Source organism: Elephas maximus, chromosome 4, assembly GCF_024166365.1.
Source record: "Elephas maximus indicus isolate mEleMax1 chromosome 4, mEleMax1 primary haplotype, whole genome shotgun sequence".
NCBI lineage: Eukaryota > Metazoa > Chordata > Mammalia > Proboscidea > Elephantidae > Elephas > Elephas maximus.
The window spans coordinates 88,886,053-88,907,386 of NC_064822.1; the positions used below are offsets into that span (position 1 = coordinate 88,886,053).

General features: G+C 38.1%; 1 protein-coding gene across 3 annotated transcripts in view; it reads right to left on the bottom strand.

The window, feature by feature from the left end:
* The window catches only part of TMTC1 (transmembrane O-mannosyltransferase targeting cadherins 1), a 335,228-nt gene that overhangs the window by 308,837 nt on the left and 5,057 nt on the right, over positions 1–21,334 (bottom strand). For 2 of the 3 annotated variants that reach the window (XM_049882736.1, XM_049882735.1), the window contains exon 2: positions 8,158–8,335. In XM_049882736.1, the coding sequence (XP_049738693.1) occupies positions 8,158–8,335 (178 nt within the window). Of the gene's footprint in view, positions 1–8,157; positions 8,336–17,216; positions 17,887–21,334 lie in introns of those variants that run through there. The other variant, XM_049882737.1, reaches the window with a different exon arrangement.

Sequence of the window (21,334 nt, forward strand, 5' to 3'; positions counted from 1 at the left end):
GTCCCTCTTTTCTCCTCCATCCCACCCACCCCTAAGCCAAACAAACCCATTGCCACCCAGCGGGTTCGGACTCACAGCAACCCTACAAGACCAAGTATAGAACTGCCCCATAGGGTTTCCAAGGCTGTAAATCTTTACAGAAGCAGAATGCCACATCTTTCTCCCGGGAAGCAGCTGGTGGGTTTAAACCACACCAACCTTTCGGTTAGCAGCCAAGCACTTTAATCACTGTGCCACCAGAGTGGCACCAGTCACTAGTAACCACTAATAAACTTTGGTTTCTATATAGTTGTGTATTCTAGATATTTCATAACACTAAATAGTATATCTATATCTATCTACATATAGTGATTTAATCATTTTAACACATATTATGATTTAATATATATTACATATATTATATTATAAATATATACTATATATTTATGCACTTACATACTGTTTACATATATTAAATGTTATGTTTATAATATTCATTTATATAGCATAAATTTTTAATACACTATAAATCATATATATGCATTATAAATTATGTAACATTTAATGTATTATATACTTTATATTTAATATAATTTGTATTATATAACTATGTATTGTAATAATTACATCAAAATGTTTAATATTACATAAATCTTTAATGTAAGTTATCAAATTATATTTAAACCTATAAATTATATGATAAAAAAACAATGGAAGCCTGATAACTGTTCCAAACTAAAATGATCTAAAGAGGACTAAAGAGAAATGATGACCAAGGCCTTTGTTCTTAGAAAACATACACTACATTACTAAGGTGTAAAAGGGCGTAAATTATGCAACCTACTCTCAAATGCTTAAGAAAATAGTTAATATTTTTATAGACTGAGGGAAAAAGAAGAATGGTAAAACTCGTGTAGCAAAATATTAAAAACTGATGAATCTAGATATGGAATATATGGTCATATTATTCTTGCCATATTTTTCTATTAATCTTTTTGAAATCATCTTTTAAAATGTGTTAATTCAGAAGGGGGTTGAAATGGAAGAGAGGTAGGGGACAGACAGCTGTTCATAATCTCTGCATTTTTTGCACTGTTTAAGATTAGGTGTGAAGCCCTGGTGGTGCAGTGGTTAAGAGCTTGGCTGCTAACCAAAGGTCAGCAGTTCTAATCCACCAGTCACTCCTTGAAAACCCTATGGGGAAATTCTGCTCTGTCCTATAGGGTCACCATGAGTCAGAATCTACTCGACAGCAGCAGTTTGGGTTTAAGATGTATCAGCGTTTCTTTTATAATTTTTTTAAAATCTAAAATTACAGGGGAAAAAATGCAATATAGTTCAAAGGCTGCTTCAAAGAGAAGGTCACACTGGAGCTGAATCTTAAAGCTGAGGAGGAGATCACAAGGGAAACGCGCAGGGTTGACATTTCAGGCAGAGATACAGCACCACCCAAACCACAGAGGACTGGAAGTTTGTGGTGTATAGCAGAAAATATTTTTCCAGGAAATATACCCATAAATATCCTCATAAAATGAACACACAGAATGCAGTCATAAAGGAGACGCAATGAAACAAGCTCGGAGCTAGACCATGCCAGGTTTGAATCCTGGCTTCTTCGCTTTCAGCTGAGTGTCCATGACAAGTGTTTCCTAAACTGTCTTGAGGCTTTGTGTTGTCCCCTTTGAAATGGGTATAACATCCCGTACTCACGTGACTGTAATTAACGAAATTGTATGTACAAAGTACCTGCTCAATAAATATTGGTGCCTTTCCCTCCTTTTCCTTTCAGAGAAGGGGGTGGGACTCTCAAGCACTGAGACTGATTTTCCTGCGTGACTTGTGGAAACCCTGTTTCTACTTTAAGGTTTATATGGATATTTTAAGTTATACTTATTAGATGATTTAATAAACTTATTCGTTAAAATTTAAATAATTATTCAATTGTAGGCATGTACATGGATTGGCATCAAGTTACATATAGAAAAAAATTCTATTTCAACCTACACAAAGAATTAAATTATGAATTAAATAATGAATTAAAGAATTTCATTGGCAGAACAGAGCTGAAAGCTATTACCTAATGTGGCCGCTTGGACCACACACTGTTCATTGATTTGTTAATCCATAAGGAACTAGAATGCCAATCAGGAAAATAGCATGATGCAAAGAAAGGAGACAGTAAGAGTGTGGTGTCACTATAGCGTCAAGGCCCAACTCAGACTCAGTCTATAAGGATTGTGTGCAGTTCACCTGTGAAGCTCAGGTCTCTTCGGGCTACCCAAGTGTAGCTTAGCGTCACCTGCAAGGCTTCCTGAAGGTTAAACAGAAAGCCCAGCTCGCAACCAACAAAGTCTTGGGATAAGGCCAGGCATCTGGGCCTGGAAGAACACTCATCACAGCAAGACTGTGCATGACATGCAAGCTGATACTGGGTGTACCAAGCTGGAATGAGGCAATCAGAAGCTAGGCAAGCATAACTAATGCATTAAAAGCGCCCTGAAGTCCAGCTTCTCACACTGCAGCCAGTTAGTGTGCCAGCTGGATGTGCCAGCTGGATGTGGCCAGATATAAAGAACTCCGGAGAAGTTCAGAGGGTGTGCTGAAAATGTTGGTGCTAAAATTCACAGACTCTACTACCAGTTCCAAACCATAACCATGCATTGAACTTCTACTCTACACTACTGTTGTGCTGGGGTCTCCAGAGGAACAGATTGGATTTCTAAAAACAAAGCCCTCAACCGTTTTGATTCAATTAGTCAATATTATCATGTTCAATAACTGTGTGTTTTACTCCAGTCAACAAACATTTTCCAAGTAAACCCTCTTTTGACTCTCCACCTGATTTTAAACTTCTTGAGGCGATTGTATCCCTCCAGTTGGCATAGTACCTGACAAATACAATATTACACGTGATACCATGAAACTGTATGTACCATAAAGAGAAAAAAATAACTGCCATGAGAAGACAGAAAGGGTTAATTTTGGCCAAGGATCTGGGAAGGAGTCTGGAAGGGCTGGGCTGTGAACTGTGACTTAAACGATAAATGTGAAGTTTTCAGGAAACTGAAGACAGGGGAAAGTGAATTGTAGGCCAGAAAGGGAACCAAAAGTACATTCCAGGAAAAGGAAACAACAGAGGCAAAGAAACAGAGGTCTAAAAATACATGGGCTGTTTCCGAAAGGGCATAAAATAACAACAGCATGGAGTAAATAAAAAGGGATGTGAGCAGTAGGAAGCAAAGATGGAATTAAGTCAGAGCACACTGGACTTGATTCCAATACAATGTAGGCTGAGTTGCAGGATGCTGGGAAGTACTAAAGAGCTTGGTCAATTCATGATATATATATGCAAGTGGACAGTATACATTTCTGCCTCAAACTACAGGCTTCAATCACCAAAGAGGTGGCTGTAACCTGCGAACTGTAGCCTCTAGCAAATATTCAAACACTGGAAAAACAAATGGAAAAACAAAATTGGGTAGAATTTGAATAATAATGTAACATTCCGAACTCCTAGCAAGGTTAACAGCACAACACAAAATCACACGTAGAAATTGCCAATTTAAGAACTTAATGTGCTTCCAAGCTTGCTTTTTTTCTTGGGATACCACTCACAGGATTTGTATAAAGTATTAACAAGTTGCTGTTGAGTCAATTCTGACTCATGGCGAGCCCACGCTTGTCAGAGTAGAACTGTGCTCCATAGGGTTTTCAATGGCTGATTTTTCAGAAGTAGATTGCCAGGACTTTTCTCCAAGGTGCCTCTAGATGGACTCGAACCTCCAAACTTTCAGTTAACGGCCAAGCGCATTAACTGTTTGCACCACCCAGTTACCCTATGTATAAACTTATTAATATTTATTTTATCTGCAAGAATAACTTCCATAAACATCAGATACAACCATAAACGCACACTTAATACATGGCAACAGCTAGAAGCCAGACCAACTGATGAGCTCATGAGCTCTTCTTTCCTATGTGCTCCTGTCCCAGTTCCGGAGTTGGCCTTAAGCTTCAGCAACAGCTGTCAGTGTTTCCTGCTCTTCCTTTTGACTTGATGTAAAAGGATTCCTTTGAGCCAGTAACATTTCACTGATGACTGTTAAGTTTTAATTCTCGCAGGAGAATCACACTAACTTTCCCCATCTTCCCAACTTTCTCCATTGATTTTTCTCATGATTCAGGATTCAGAAAAACAGGAAATTCCTCCAAGAATCACAAAGATCTAAAATGAAGAAGGTCTAGATCTATCCTGTTCGTTGCTATACCCCCACACTGAACACACCACTGTTGTATAAGTCACTCAAATATATGCTGCAATATTAAGTAAATAAATGAATTTGCCCCATCTACTTAATTTGGAAATAATTTTCCTCTCCTCTGAGGTTCTTTTCTTTTATCATACTGTTTTATCTTCTATCTACTTATGTGTATGTTTTCTGGCTTTTCTATGAGCTTGTGAACGAACTGTCAGTAGGGACCATGCTGTTCACCTACAGATCCCCATGGCACCTAGCAGAGTATCCTGCGTCAAGCAAGGTCTCATGAACTATCTGATCACATCATAAAGCAAGTTCAACAGTCTAGCTGATCATATTAGCAATGTTTAAACTAAACCTCACTCCTAAAATTTAGATCCTCCACCCTTCCTGGGATAATTTTGGTCTGATTTTTGTTCTTGCTTAACAAAGAGGAAATGCTTTCCACTAAATATTCTCTGCCCCCTCCCCCCCGCCCCGACTTCCATGATCTTTTTTCCTTAATTTAACCCTATGCTTTCTGTAAATTATTTTTTTCTATTTCTCTGCCTTCCTCCTTCAAAACCTGCGTTGAGCTCTGTAACTAAATAACAGTCTCTTGATTAATGTCATAGTGTAAATTCTTTTGAAGGTTACATGTCTTTGACTCCTTTTTACACCTCTCTCTTCCACTCTTCCCTGAATAAATGCCCAGCTCTCGGATTCCTTTGCCTCTTTGTGTTTCCATAGTGTTTTTTTTTGTTTGTTTTTAATTAGTACAAATGCCTGTTGGAATCCTTTCTTAAAGGTCATTTTGCTAAAAGAATAATACTCTATTTTTAGAATTCAACTTAAACTCTATCAGCTCACCGTCATTCTGCCCAAGGTTATGTGCACTTAATGCGCTTGTTCTCTGCAGGTGTCAAATTAAGGCTGTTATTGTCCTACTCGGAAACACTGGTGGCATAGTGGTTAAGTGCTAGGCTGCTAACCAAAAGGTCAGCAGTTCAAATCTACCAGGCGCTCCTTGGAAATTCTATGGGGCAGTTCTACTCTGCCCTATAGGGTCACTATGAGTCGGAATCGACTCGACGGCAGCAGGTTTTGTCCTACTCATTTGTTCCTTGTTGCTATTAATTGTCAGAACTAACATATTGTGTCTTATCTTAAAGCACTGCTTGTGACCCATCGCCTATGACCCCTGCTACATATTCTACACAGCTAATAACAGTAATCATTGACTGCTTTTCTTCATGTTACACTCAAATGAATATTAAACACGATCTCTTTCATCTTTTTAAGTTCTTTTCTAAAATTTATCATCATAGTTTTAAATAACAAAGGATGTAACTTTGAGTACATTGTAAATAGTATCTCAAACAAAGCTATAATGTTACTGTTTTAAGCATACCAAATGGATTCTCAACATCAGAGCAACTTGAAGCCCATAATCTTCCATTTACACCAACAATGAACAAGCTCTTCTTCAAATGGTAGACATTTTATATCCTTTCTCCTTCAACTCATATTTCCATTTTATTTCCTCCACTCAGCATTTTTTCTTAATGTTTTACACAGCTATGCTTAAAAACATTTTATTTATCCTCCATTCTCTCTGCAATAATAGTAAATGTATTTTTAATTTACTTTTTAAATTTCCTGTGGCCATAAACTTCTATGCATTAATTTTTCCAATACTGTATTTATTCTTCTAATTATTAATACCCAATTATTCAGTACATGATAATTTAGAAACACTGATATACAATTATGAGATATAAAAACACACCTCTTATAAGTGTAACAAGTTACTTTTGAGTAAATTCAGTTATATGGATGAATATTATCTCTGTTAGAATGAGACAGTATGCAGCATCAATTCTATTCCCAGTTTTTATATTTCTGGATTGTTCACAAAAATGAGAATAGAAGTAGCCATATTACAGCAGTGACTTAATTCTTTGCATTCCAAAGTTACCTGCAAAATACCATAGTGACATATCATCTTAAATTATTTTTAATAAGGTCTTCCTTCAATTTAGTTGAAAATGAATACTTTGAACACACCCATCATTAAAGTAACCTGTCATTAGAGTCAACTGCTTTTACAATTTTTCAGAAGCAGGCTTTACCAAGACTTAACCAAAAAACTATTACACTTCATACTCTTCCACTTAGAGACACCTTGTTCAGTCAAACATACTCAGAAAGGATTGGGAAAATGGAAATATTATACACCTTGGACAATGTCATTTTTTTTTTTTTTCTTATTAAAACAAACAAAAAACCAAACCTGTTGCCATTGAGTCAATTCCAACTCATAGCAACCTTACAGGACAGAGGAGAACTGCCCTATAGGGTTTCCAGGGAGTGGATGATGGATTCAAACTGCTGTCCTTTTTGGTCAAATGTTTTTGTCAAAACCTTGGGCTTACAGATGTAGTATTTTGTTTGTGGAAAATGTCCATCAAATAGCCTAAGTAGGAAGACCAATCATCATTATTAAACCAAATGACCAAATCAGACTTATGTCAGTTCAAATAAACATACTATTATGTATTCCCATGATGACCATCCCACTTCTGAATTCAGAACATCTACACAGGCCACTATGTTTCAAATGCCATGGTGTATTCTTCACAGAAATATGTAAAAGACAGGGAAAGATATAGAGCCTACTTGGGTTTATGATGCCTTAATTAAAGGAGGCTTTGCTGACCCCAATATGTCCAACTGCTCCTTTGCATGGTCCCTTGGCAGTTTGTACACCTGGGGCATAGTATGTTTCTGATGAATGAGAGGGAGCCCTCATTTTTGCTAAAATGAGTGAAGGACAACTGTGAAAGGGGAGGAGAGAAAAGAGAACCAACATACCACCTTTCCCACAGTTGTGTTCTCAGGAAAACCAACTTTAGGAAAGTTCAGATGCAAGCTGAAGCTCTGCAAACAATTCTTTTAAAACTGTGGTACTCTTGTACCACTTGGAAAGCCTTTGTTTACCCCAACAGTAAAATAAACCAGCTGAAGTTGCTGAGACATGAGACAAGCTTAACAATACCACCTGGGTGCACGATTAAGCAAATATTTTAAAGAGGGCTGTAGGGTCACTGTGAGTTGGAGTCGATTTGACAACAATGGATTTGGTTTTGGTTTTGGTTTATGGAGTCCCTGCGTGATGCAGAGTTAATAAACTCAGCTGCTAACCGAAAAGTTGGTGGTTCAATTCCACCCAGAGGCACCTCGGAAGGAAAGCCTGGCAATTTACTTCTGAAAAATCAGCCACAGAAAATCCAGTGGAGCATGGTCCTACTCTTACTCACGTGGGGTCACCATGAGTCAGATGCAACTCTAGGGCAACTGTTGTTTCTGTTTTTAATAGATCCAAACTATCTATATTTTCTAAATCAATTTCTCAATACCCACAAAATAACTGTACTTCCTATTAAATAACTCGGAAAACAATTTGTAAGTCTCCTAAGTCTGCCTTTATAACTTGAAGAATGTCATTTAAACACTGCACGGGCCTCCTCCTAACACTCACAGTTCCACATCATAAATATTATAAATATAAAGCAGAGTGAGAAACGGAAAAATATGAACCTAGAGCAGAAGCAGTGACTCAGCATGATAAGAATCTTAAGATGACCCTTGCCATTTAAAATACACTAGGACTTCAATTTTCTGCAAATAGAAAACTGTGGCCGTTTCTTTCTACTTATAATAATAACTGTGGTTATTTAGAAAAGCAGTTCATCCCGGAGGTACAATAAAGGCAATTTTGAACATTTAGTCAGAAAAGTTGTCAAGCAAAATGATTTATATATAAATACTTCAATGGAGCTTTGAATTCACATGGTTTTGAAAAGGGGGGGAAAAGGTCAATTTAGCTTATACCTTTTTTTATTGGTTCATTATTTCACTGAGTTCCAATTATACTTACCGCCTCAGTGTGAATAGGATGCACAGCAAAAAGCAACGCCGTAACAAAAGCAAGTCCACGACTCTTGAAGACAGCTTTGTCACAGGTATACATCAGCACAAGAGTCACCAGGCAGTGTAAAATTATATTTACTGCATGGAAGTAGAATGGGTTCATGCCTGTTAAAAATATGTTTAGCCTGTTTAAAAAAAAAAACAAAACAAAAAAAACTGCATTAGCCACAAACAACATAAATACAAGGAAAAGAGAGGAAATCATTAAAAAATATAACTGATATAATTAATTGTTCTTAAATGACTTCCAACATCTGGTTATTCTATATATTTGAATAAGTACCATTTCTTTCCTATTTCTGAATTGTGAAGAAATCACTACATATAAAATATTACCTCAGAGTGAAACCCTCTGGTCTCACAGGGAAGGCGGACAGACAGGGGTTGAATGTGTTTCTTCCCTCACTCCATTGGCTAATGCAAACACACCCACAATACATTTGTTCCTACTTCCTACACAGCTGAGATTACACAGGCAAGTCCTCAGTGCCTGTAAATCAGAGTCACAGCCACTTAAGAGGAGATTAAAAAAAAAAACCCGTAAGAGGAGATAGCAACCTTGAAACCACGAGACTGTGATTGCAGTCACAGTTGGAATAAACCAGGCATGAACGTGTTCTCTCATCCATGGTGCCACCAGGAACTATGCATCTGTAAGTATTGTTAATTACCACCCTACAAGGGAATCTTCAGGGCACCTACATGCTTATTACCAGCTGCAGGTGAAATGAAAAGGAGGTGCAAAAGCGTAACCTTTCAGAATTTCTACTAAATGTTTTCTAACATAAATTCCCACAGATCTCAGAACCTTAAATTTATGACAAACTATAAGAAGCCCACAAAGAAAAGGAAAATCTCTTGTTCAACACCTTAAAAAATATTTTCCTAATATAGAAATGCAGTGCATAGAGACTTCTTAAGTTTGTCTTTGAATTTAATAACAGGATATGTCCCCAGTTGAGTCTGTATGGAAAGATTACACTCCTACGAATACGGTTCTTTAGTGGGGGAACATATACACACCAAGTGGTACTGATTATAACTGTCTACATTCCATGCCATTTTGCCAGTAATCCCAGGTCTTTATTCCCCTGCCCTTGGTTTGCTTCTCTTTCTTTTGCTGAATCAAGTGAGAATGTAAAGGTCGACCTCAGAGATATTCTAAACATCTGATTCATGCTTTAATCTATAGAATTTGTAAATCTCAAATTGTATTTGAACACATCAGCTAAGTGTAAGGCGATAAGTTACATATTGACTCCATTTTCATTCTCGCTAAAATAATAAACGTCCTACTTAAGCCTAGAAAAATGAAATGTTGCATGGGATCCAACTCCAGGACCCTGTTGTGAGACTTAACCCTGCCATGTGTGGGCAGACCCCGTGTGTGTGCACACCCCAGCATCCTTAAGATAGAGGAGTCCCGTATGAAATAACCCACCTACATGTGTAGGGAAAGGGGAACGGGTAGTGAACTGGGGAACTGGTAGGTCCAACGAAAGCAGGGAGAACAGCATCACATTCCATCACAAGAGAACCCACATGGTGGGAGAGCTTCTAGAAATCAGAAAGCCCTGAGGATAGAGCTGGGAAAGACGAGACAAAGTCCGGTCCTCAGAGAACTCAGGTGCAATTCCCTCAGAGTTCATCCCCCAAAGTTGATTTTGCCCTGTTTTCCACGCCATCAGGCTCAGCTTTCCAAACTCAGCCACTCACTTAATGTTCATTCACACTTGTGATGATGGTGAGAGGAAACACAGTCCTATATCCAATTGGTGGGTATCCAGGTTGGGCATCTCTAGGTTAGCGATATACATTATCTAAGGCTTTAAAAAGTACACACTGTTTAACCAGTCAATTCTACTACTAGGAATTCTCCATAAGGAAATTACCAGGAAAGTGATCAAAGATATATACATACAAGGATACATTCTACAGCATTAATTATAAAGTAAAATATTTGGAAAAACTTATATGTCCAACAAAAAAGAATTAGTTTTTTGTATAATTTTATTTTTGTTGTTGTTGTTAAGAATATACACAGCACAACATGCACCAATTCAGTAATTTCTACATGTATAAATCAGGAACACTGATTACATTCTTCAAGTTGTGCAACCGTTTTCATTCTCCTTTTCTAAATAGTTCATCCTCCATTAACATAAACTCACTACTCTCTAAATTTCCTATCTTTCAAGTTGCTGTTGTCAATTTGATCCATACAGATAGATCCTAAAAGAGCACAATGCTCAAGGCAGACATTCTTTACTAGTTAAGCTAAACTATTTTTTGGTTTTAAGAAGACTTGAGGGTATATTTTTGGTTTAAGGTTTAGGGCTTAAAGATTATCTCAGATGGTAATTTCAGGGGTTCATCCATCATTCACGGCTCCAGAAAGACTGGAGTCCATGAGAATTTGAAATGCTGCTCTGTATTTTCCCCCTTTTGATCAGGATTCTTCTATAGAATCTTTGATCAAAATGTTTGGTAATGGTAGCCAGGCATCATCCAGTTCTTCTTGTCTCATGGCAAAGGGGGCAGTTGTTCATGGAGCCAATTAGCCACACATTTCTTTTCTACCTATTTCTGACTCTACTGCTTCCTCTGTTGCTCCAAGCAAACAGAGCCTAATGGATACCTTGGATGGCTCCTCGCAAGCTTTTAAGACCCCAGGCACTACACAATGAAGCAGAAGGTAGAACAAAAGCACTAAACAAGATATTAGGCCAATTAACTGGGAAGAAATAAGTTTGGGAAACATCATGATATACACAATTATGGACCATAACAATGATTATGTGATGAAACTATGTTTATCGACATGGAGCAGTACTCACAATATTATCATTTTTAAAAAGGAGATATTAATGCATGGAATAGCATGATCTCATTTTGTTTTGAAAAGATTTATATGCATTAAAAAATCCTCAAAGGTCTTACTTCTATTGTAAAAGTAACAAAAATTTAAAACTTCTTTGTAGAATAAACTTTTGCTTAGCTATCGTTAAGTTTAAAAAGGAAGTGAAAAAAATCCTAGCATATCTCCCAATTATATAGAATAATAATATACATGAGATTTCAGATGGATTTTATTTTCATCTTTATGTTTTTCTATAGTTTCATAATTTTCTACAAATACTTTATTATATTTATGATCACAATAAGCCATAATTTTTTAAAAATCTTACCCAGAATAATCTTGCATATTCCTATGTAATATGTAAAATAAGAGCCACAGAGAGCCAGTACCCATTCCTGACTCTTGGAATCTAAACTTGGTTCCTCCACAGTTAACGTTTTTGCACTGAAAGCTGAGTTGTGGGACAAAGGCAGAATGCACAGAGTACTGAGTCACAATAAAGAGAAAGGTTAAGACATTGAATAAACCAAACCCCTAATGCATTTGACTAAATTCCACAGATACTATAATTTAGAACATAAAGTTAGATCCCATGCAACAAGTAATAGCACTGTTTTTGAAAAGAGGACAAAAGACTTGTTATTGTTTTTTTGTTATTGTTCTAGAGTATTTGTTATTCAACCGTATGAAAAATAAAAAGGAACATTTTTATTTTTCATACGGTTGAATATGAACCGTATGAAAAATAAAAATGTTCCTTTTTATTTTTCATACGGTTATGATGTTATGATCATATTTACCATGCTTTTATGAAGTACTTAACATACATTTCTTTCCCCTTCCAAAAATGATATAAAATGGAAGGCATGAGTCACTTTCGTGGCCCATAAGCATCATATCCGAAAATGTGCAGTTGTTATCCATGTAGTAACTGTTTCTGGAAATTGGTTAGGAAAGACTGCCTGGTGGCTTTTTTTTTTTTTTTTTAAGTGAATGCAATTAGATCTCAAAATATAAAAAATAAATTGCTCAATGGGGAACCATTATAGTAATAAAGTAACAGTGAGAAAGCCCCTCACATAGTACCTGACATCCTCAACTTAAACTTGGAGAAATCACCAAGAATCTGGAGTTATAATTTCCCAAATGTCTAAAATGGTAGAAATGAAATCTCCAAAGTATAGACAAGTGAGCTTGAGATGTAATGCTAACAAAATTCTAAAACATGTACGATTTGTAAGCACTGAGAAAAGTATCTCCGATTCTGGGAGCCAATAAGGTACACAAAAAGGAATTTAACTGACTAATCTCATGTTTTAATAGGAAAGGGGATCTGATAATACAATATGTCTTTATCAAAGGCAGTCATCAAAATCTCTCAGAACTTCTTTGCATACAAGATGGGATAAGATGGATTTGTAGCAAATGCAAAGAGTGCTGAGTAATAGATCAGCATCTCCTCGGACAGAGACCTTCAACACATGTCACAGGGTTGTGATATTATCTCTGTTCCGTTCAATATTTTTATCAAAGACTTAAAGGAAAATATAGAGAGCATGCTTATCAAACTTGCAAAAGGCCTGTATCTGGGAAGGGTAGTTAACATGCTGGATGACTGACTGAGATTCACTAAGAGTTTAAATAGCTGAAATTGTTAAATTATGCAGTTACTAGATAGTATAGTGGTAAGAATAAAGACCCATACTGAGAAATAAAGGAGAACAAATGTTAGTGATCCAGATTAAAACCGTACACATGATATTGACCAAGGGCTTTTAGTTGATCCAAAATTCAAGGAGCTTATGTGTCCTGGCTATCAAAACAGTCAAGCCACAAATGAACAGGCAGGGAACTGCAGTAAGTTAAACTGGTTTCATTTTGATTCACTCCAACAGGTATTTATTGAGCTTCTACATGTCAAGTATGATGCTGGGCCCAGAGACACAAAGAAAGACACGGCATCTGCTCTCAAAGTATTAGAGGAGAGAGAGGCATTTAAAGAAGCAATTACTCATCAAAGAGTTCCAGCAATGGAAACACCTACCAAGTACAGAGATAGCAAAGACGGAGTTATCATTCTACCTGAGGTGAGAGAGACAAGGTGATTGGTATCCAGTGTGAAGCAACAGACTCTCAGGGTGCTACTTATAAACCAGAGCATCTTCACAGGGGAGCTCCAGGATCCTGAAGGGGGGAGGGTCTCGAAATAATATCTCATGAAGGTAAGTTTGAAGAAATGGGGAATACTTAGTCTACAAAAGACGACAGACAGAAATCATACTAAGTTCTCTGGGGAAAGGGTCTTTTATGGTTCTTTCCTAGTGTCTAGCCAAATGCCCGGTCCATTGCTGTCACACAATATTTGAATAAATGGATAAACATGTGAGTGAATGAAAGAGAGGGGAAGGAGGAGGGAGAGGGGAGGGAGTAAGGCAGGCAGGGTGACTGACTGACTGAAGGAACACACTTACTCCTTGTAGCTGCCTGAGGGGAAATTAACACAAACATCCTTCAAGATGTTTGTTGCAAATAGGCTGCCCAAAGGCCAAATTTAGCCTTCAAACTGTTTTGTTTCACCTTCGTAACTTTTTTCATTTTTTTAAATTTACCTAGATTTGAAAACATTTCTAGCTTCTCTTGAAATATCAGAGAAACTGCATGGAAATATCTGGGTGCCCATTTTGATGGGATAAGTACTCACAATTTGTCATAGTCCCTACCAATCCCTATCATATTCCCAACCTGAAGCCATTCATTTATCATATATACATTATTATTTTCTTTTCAGTAAAAATGAGAGTAGAATATTTCTTGGACCTGTATTACTATCAAACACTGGAATTCAAAAGATGAAATGCCTATTTGAAGAAAAATGGAAAAAAGCATAATTCCCCCGGAAAAGGAGAATATTCTCACATGCCTAATATGCAAAGCATGATACAGCAAAGAACATAACCTTATATCCAGCTTATTTTACTCAGTTATTCTATCAGCCTGACCCTTTTTGTCATTTCAGTTTTCAGCCCTTAGTATACAGATTACACGAAAACAGACTTTATTTAGCTCAAAGAAAGAACCAATATATAAAACTGGAATGGTTGCTGAGATAACTGGAAATGTCCGGCATAAGCATGATGACAGCCCATCTGAAATACCACCTTTAAGAACAGTATCTCAGGGCCCGCATCACCCTGAACATACCTGCATTATGGCACCTAACCAATTTTCAAAAACTCTATAAACTCTCTTCCTCAAAGATTAAGAGCATTACCCCGGTGGCATAGTGATTAAGAGCTATGGCTGCTAACCAAAAGGTCTGCGGTTTGAAACCACCAGGCGCACCTTGGAAACCGTATGGGGCAGCTCTACTCTGTCCTATTGAGTCGCTATGAGTCAGAATGGACTTGACGGCAACGGGTTTTTTGCTTTGGTAAGAAATTTATTTTCATCATTGTATCTATCAATCCATTCATTCAGTACACTACAGATTCTAAATAAAGGTTTACTGAAATGAATAAATTTGTATTAAGTTGGAAGTTGGAAAAGATAATCTTTTTCTTTCAACTTTAAGAATCTCTTATTTTATTTGATTTAGCCCTTTAAAAACAGGCCAAGCATTAGAAAATAAAACAAGTTATTTTTCCCGAAATAATCTTAATGACCTTCTCTGACAGTTGAAAACCTTTCAGAATTTGACAAATACGAACGCAGATTTATAAATGCAAATCTGCCTCCTTGTAAAACTGCCCAGAGAGGTAAGGACACAATGAGCTCAAGGCAACCTGAGGGTGCCATTTTCCAGGGAGAGTCACAGGGTCTTGCGATCCAGCACCAGTCACTGAGACAGTTGAGAAGGGGGAGGAGGATAAAAAGAAACCACGTGCTGTCCTGTGTCTCCTCATACTCTCATAGCCTAGAGATTTCAGTAAGAATAAAACTCTCATTTAATTTTGTTTGAAAAATAGCTCTGGTTTAAAAAAAAAAAAAGTCTGCATTCCTGGAAAAGAAATGTGTAATAAGGAATACACTAGGACCCTTCTGCAAGGGGGCTCCACCTCCACTTCAACCAAAGGGCTCTACCTCAATGAACCAGCCCAGGTCTGGAAACTGGATAAGAATTATAACTCCCACTGTAGTGACTCATCTGGTTTTTGGCCACTAGACCTGGTGTTTCTCCTGTTATATATATCAAGCAAATTTTAGAGGACTCCCCATCTAGTTATTTTTAGGGCCAATGTGATTGATTAGCCACGACCAATAATCCTGCTGAGTCAAAACATTCTGATTACTGCTACTTCCCTGCTGCTCTTTTGGGTAAGTGTACCGACTTTGTCTTAGGTAGCTCTCCCACTTGGCCTCTGGTACTCCAGGATCCCACCATTCCCACTGAAGTAAGGGGGCCCACCTCAATTGCAGCACCTCCCACCATCACGCTTAGCCTACAGAGGAGAGCCACCCAGAGCTTCTCAAAGTTACAGATGCTCCCTCCCCCATGTATTTCAATGCCTCAGGGAAGGGAAAGTCACCTGGGCCCTAACTGGGAGGTGGGGTGGGGGTGTATATGTGTAGGTTGCAAGTGATAAATGCATCCCAACATTGCTACCTCAGTAAGCCTTTGCATTCTTTCCTCTATATTATGCCAGGAGATTTTGGCATTTTAACCTCATTAAGCCCATTGAGTCCCAGTGGTTCCCAAACTTCTGAACTAACTGGTATGCTTGCTGTAACTGCTGATTCCCTGACTCCATCCCAAGACAGAATAAGTCCTCGATCTGAAATGGGGCCCAGTTATCTGGCACAAGCAGCCTGAGTGATTCAAGGCAGATGATACTCAGAACAATGAGAAAAACAAATCTAAATGCTTACAGGAAGCTTATATAAGGTTGCGATGCTTACCAGCCAAACCTAGTTTTCTCTGTAATAGCTCAACACACATTCATTTCCCATATGAACTACAAACCAAGGAAAATAAAAATGTGCTCTTTGTCATCTTTATCTGATGTCTTCAACGATGGGGGCTCTCCAACCCCTTCCTGGTGTGGTTCCACAGCCCAATACTAAACACACAGCACAGTCTCCTGTCTTCTTTTATAGCTGTTGGTCTTTCTTCTTATCCCACGCTTGCCATCATTACAGTTCTCATGTGCTTCTAAGTGCTTTTCGTAGCTGTCTTAGATTACTCGGCCAATAAATAACAACATCTGGTTCTTCCTGTTTTTCCTCTAAGGGAATCCCTCCAGCCCTTAAGCATTTTGGTTGTTCTTCTATATTCCCACCGGTATCAGGAACACATCAGCAAATTATCGTCCCTTAATGGATCTAACGGACGATAATTTGTTGATGTGTTCCTGATACCGGTGGGAATATAGAAGAACAACACACAGGATGTGATCGGCAGGCACCAATGCAAGCAGTGCATCTGAGGCAAAAGTAAACACAGCCAAAAGCAAAATCCATGGTTTTCATTTGAGCTCAAGGCATCACATCCTTACCTATTACAGTCTGAGCATGTGGGGGAAGGGGAAGGCAAGTTGGTCAAGAGGACTCCACACTCGACAGAAAGGGCGGTTACTGTCACCTGAGTAAGGTACTTCTGGACACCAAAGGCAGGGTGAGGAAACCAAGTACAAGAAGATAAATAAATATATGTAGAAGATGGCATGTCCCAGGGGAAAAACAGAGGTACCAAATAATAAAAATTAGAACAAAACAATGCCAAATATCTTAGTTATAACTACAACTGAGTTGCCAATTTTTAGCATTTTTTTTCTTTTCTTTAAAGGTCTGTGTTTGGGGGAGTATCTGGAGGAGAGGAAGTTAAAGTCATTTTCGTTTTTTTGTTTTGTTTTGAGACAGCTTTTTCAGGTCCTTATACTCCATTTAATCCAACAGGAAATATTTCATATCTACCTTATTGACTACAAAAAAAGTAACCATTCCTTATTGAAAGCAGGACGCTGGCATGGATGAACTTTAGTGACAGCAAGGTATGGAGAAAACTCCCTGTAATTCTGAAGTCTGCATCAGAAGCTACAGCTGTTCTCTCCAGCTTTGAACTTTGCACAAGCATCAGTCAAATATTATGCTTCAATATGCCATCAAAGAAGAAGAAGATCCAACAGTGTTAAGGTTACTCATTTCTTTACCTTGCAAGGGAAAGCCACAACTGCCCCTTTCAGAATCAAAGCTGTTCCTTAACCTCTCAGTAAGTAGGACCTATACAGTCCTTTGAGTGTGTCCAGGGAATTCTTAGTCGGCCTCCACCTGTCTCTTAGAAGGAGGAAGAAAAAAGGTAAATGAGCCAAGCTGACTTCCTCTCTACATTATAAATGCGTAGCTGTAGCTAGATGTTTACCTGAAAAAAGCTGAGCATTCACAAAAAATGACATATTCATTCATTCCTTCAATAATAACTTACTAAGCCCCTACTTTGTATGTCAAGTACTGTTCTAGGTGCTAGACATATACCTCATGGAGCTTACACTCTAGTGAGGGGACAGAAACAAACAAATACACAAATGATGCCAGATAGCAATAAGCACTAGTAAGGCAAAGCAGAAGAGAATAAGAGTGGGAATGCTGACATAGAGAGTGAGGTGGAGAGCTACAGAACAGAGGTCAGAGAGGCAGCCAGGGGTCAGATCAAAGATCAAACAGGCCCTCATAGGACAGAAAGCAACTCGTATCATTTGGAAATGGAATAAACCCATTACTTGAGTATGATCAAGCATTCCTTACCCTCTTTTAAATGTGGGATTACTACATAAACGGAAAGGAAAAACATGAACGTAACTCTAAAGGATAACAGAAAAGATACTTGTTGATTTAAAACAGAAAGTTTCAAAGACTTCCAAGCCATCATCAGGTGCTCACCTGCACGATATACTCAAAAGCCCCCATGATGCAGGAATACCACTCTCTCATTTTCCATCCCTCCTACACTGCCAGACTCTAGTCTAATGTATATTCCACATCTAAAACATAGCATTCCAGTCTACAATCATAACCTCCTCTTCTTGGGGTTTCTCAGATAACTTTATTTTGCATAAATTTTTCAAAGTCAACTTTTTCATTTTCCTCTATAAAATCTTTCTTGCCTCCAATCACATTTCTGTCACTGAACACTCTACACAATCTAGCCAACCAAACATTCTAGACAATCTTCATTTTATCATAGACTTAGAAAAAAAAACATATCAGCCTTATAGCAGCCCAACTGTCTGAAAACGGATTTCCATGTAAGTCAAATCAAAAGTAACAGATCCAAAAGGTACATGTCATTTTTTTTAGGTTTGGGAAATGGAGGCTAATGCTTATTTTCATGGTTGGCATATCATTTCTGACTAAAAAATGTAAGCTGCTACCAAAAAAAAAAAAAAAAACTCTCAAGATCCAAACATTTAAATGCTGCAATCCTTACAGCTGTGCTATCAAGATATTCTATGTTTTAACTCTGACATTTGAAACCACCCACTTTTACTTTTATGGTTTATATCATCATCAGCAGTCTTCAATAAAACAAAACTTTATAGCAAACTGGTAGAATACTATAACAGCCTAAATACAAGAAGAAAATCAAGAGCTTAAGCTTCTTAATTGTGACTTTAACAAATCAGATCTGTTTTTTGCCATGGGCAGAAGACCTACAAACACAGACTTCAACTTAAATATCAGCTTCCCATGGAGACCTTGCCTGACACCCTGTCTCAGGTGGTACTCTAGTCTTTCTATCATTTCCCCAGTTTTAACTCTTAATGTAACATTCATCACTACCTGATATTTTCATGTCTACTTATGGGTTTGTTTATTGTCTGATATCTGCCCCCTGCAAAAAAAAAAAAAAAATGGAAGCTCCATGAAGCAGCAACATCATCTGTCTTGTTCATTGCTCTCATCTCCAATGCCTGGAACAGCACTGACTGTAAGGATTGCTTTGAAAATATATGTTGAAGGAATAAGTGAACGAACCTTTAATTTGACATAGTTTCCCCATCTTTAACATGGAAAAGTCACTTTTTTTCCTTTTTTTTTGAGGTACCCTCCACTTGCTTTGTTGTTGTCATTGTTGTTAGGTGCCGCCAAGTTGATTCCGACTCATAGCAACCCCATGTGACAGTAGAACTAACCTATAGGATTTTCTTGACAGAAGCAGATTGCAACCTATTGCTCCCACAGAACCACTTGCTTACTGACATGGAATGGCACTGCCAACAACCCTGCAGAGGCTTCTTCCCAAGGTGGGGTGGGGAAAGAAAAAGAAAAAAAAAAAAAAAACTAAGCACACTTTAAATCAATCAGGGTCATTATTCAAGGGAGGGTAATGGGCATCACGTGTTTGGGTTCTGTGTCAATTCAGTGTGTACAGTGTGGTTTAATGTTTCCCTCCCGATTTTATAGCTACGAAGAGGTTGTGGCCAGTGAAGGATAAAGCAGCAAAATAAAAAAGATTACTGCTACAGATTAAGTTTTCATAGATTCTGCTCTAGTTAGTCCAAAAATATTCCTGTATGCCTTGGAATTGATCTTGTGAAAAGACTGGATATAAGTTTGATTAGAAATACAAATTCATTAGCATTCTAAGGTCACTTCAAGAAACACAAAATGATGACCATCTGTATCAGTTAGAGTTTGACCAGAGAAGCAGAACCACCAGGAGTGACGCAGAATAAGAGATTCCTACAGGGATTTGACCTTGCACAATTGTGAGGGATGGTTAAATAGTCTCGGCAATGCTGCTGCTTCTGTGTCTACGACACAAGTCAAAACCCAGCAAGGCAGGCATTCAGGAAGGGAGGATAGATGGACCTGGAGTAGCAGAAAGCTGGAACTCACAAGGAAGAGCTGGAATATCTATCTGTTTCTCACTATCTCTAAGGCTCCAGCTTTAATGATGTGAGTGGCTTGCAGTACAGCTGGCATGCTTCCCCAGAGAGCTACACACACACCTGCGCCATGATTCCAAGAAGCTGAAGGAGGGGGCCTGGAGACCGCTGGAGGAGCCATGGGCCTGGCTGCTGCTACACACCACCAGGTTAGCCAGCATTTCTGTGACAACCTGCATCAGCTGCCATCAACACCAAAATCTACACCCACCCTCTGAGTGAGACAGTGGCCACTTCACTTCCACCTTCCAACTCTTGCAGAAACTTCACTTGTTGTCAATCCTAAGCCAGGACCATACAGGGAAGGAATTCTAAGAAACAGACCACTGCCATCAAGTCCAGCTAAATTGACACTGGTCAAAGTCGCTATATCAGTGATGAGTTGCCTTCATTATCCATTGCCCTGCCTCCCAAAACTGGTAAAATTAGATGCTCTGATAATCCATGTCCTCATTTCAATTTTAACCCATTTCCTTTTTTTTAATCTTTGAACTTTTAAAAATTTTTATTGTGCTTTAAGTGAAAGTTTACAAATCAAGTCAGTCTATCATACAAAAATTTATATACACCTTTCTATCTAGTCCTAGTTGCTCTCCCCCAATGAGACAGCACACTCTTCTCTCCACCCTCTATTTCCGTGTCGATTCAGCCAGCTTCTGTCCTCCCCAGCCTTCACATCTCCCCTCCAGACAGGAGCTGCCCACATAGTCTCACGTGTCTTCTTGATCCAAGAGGCTCACTCCTCACCAGTATCATTTTCTATCTTACAGTCTAGTCTAATTCCTGTCTGAAGAGTTGGCTTTGGGAATTTTAATCCGTTTCTTATTTGAGAAAAATAGTGACTAGTATCTTTCCGTACAAGCGACAAACATTGTGCATCGGTCAATTATGTTTATTTTTAAGAGAAGTCTTCACTCAGTATGCGTGACATTCAATGACTCAAAAAAAATAAATTTACTTTTAATAAAAAAAATAAGTTTGATTTTTCACTATAAAAGTCCTGTGAAAATGATGAAAAGACAAGCTACAGAGTGGAAAAAAATATTTGCCAACCATATAGCTGAGAAAGGAGCTGTATCTAGAATATATAACTCTCAAAACTCAACGGTTAAAAGGAAAAAACATCACTTAGCAAATGGACACAAGACACAACGAGACATTTCACCGAAAATGATATATAGAGGGCAAATGAAATGAGCACATGAAAAGATATTCAACAACTTTAGCTGTTCAGGAAATACTAATTAAAACTACAATGAAATATCACTATGTACCCTTCAGAATGACTATAATAAAAAAAATGGTGACAATACCAAATGCTGGTGAGGATATACAGCAATGGATTCCTCATCCATGGCTGGCAAGATGTCTGGAAAACAGTC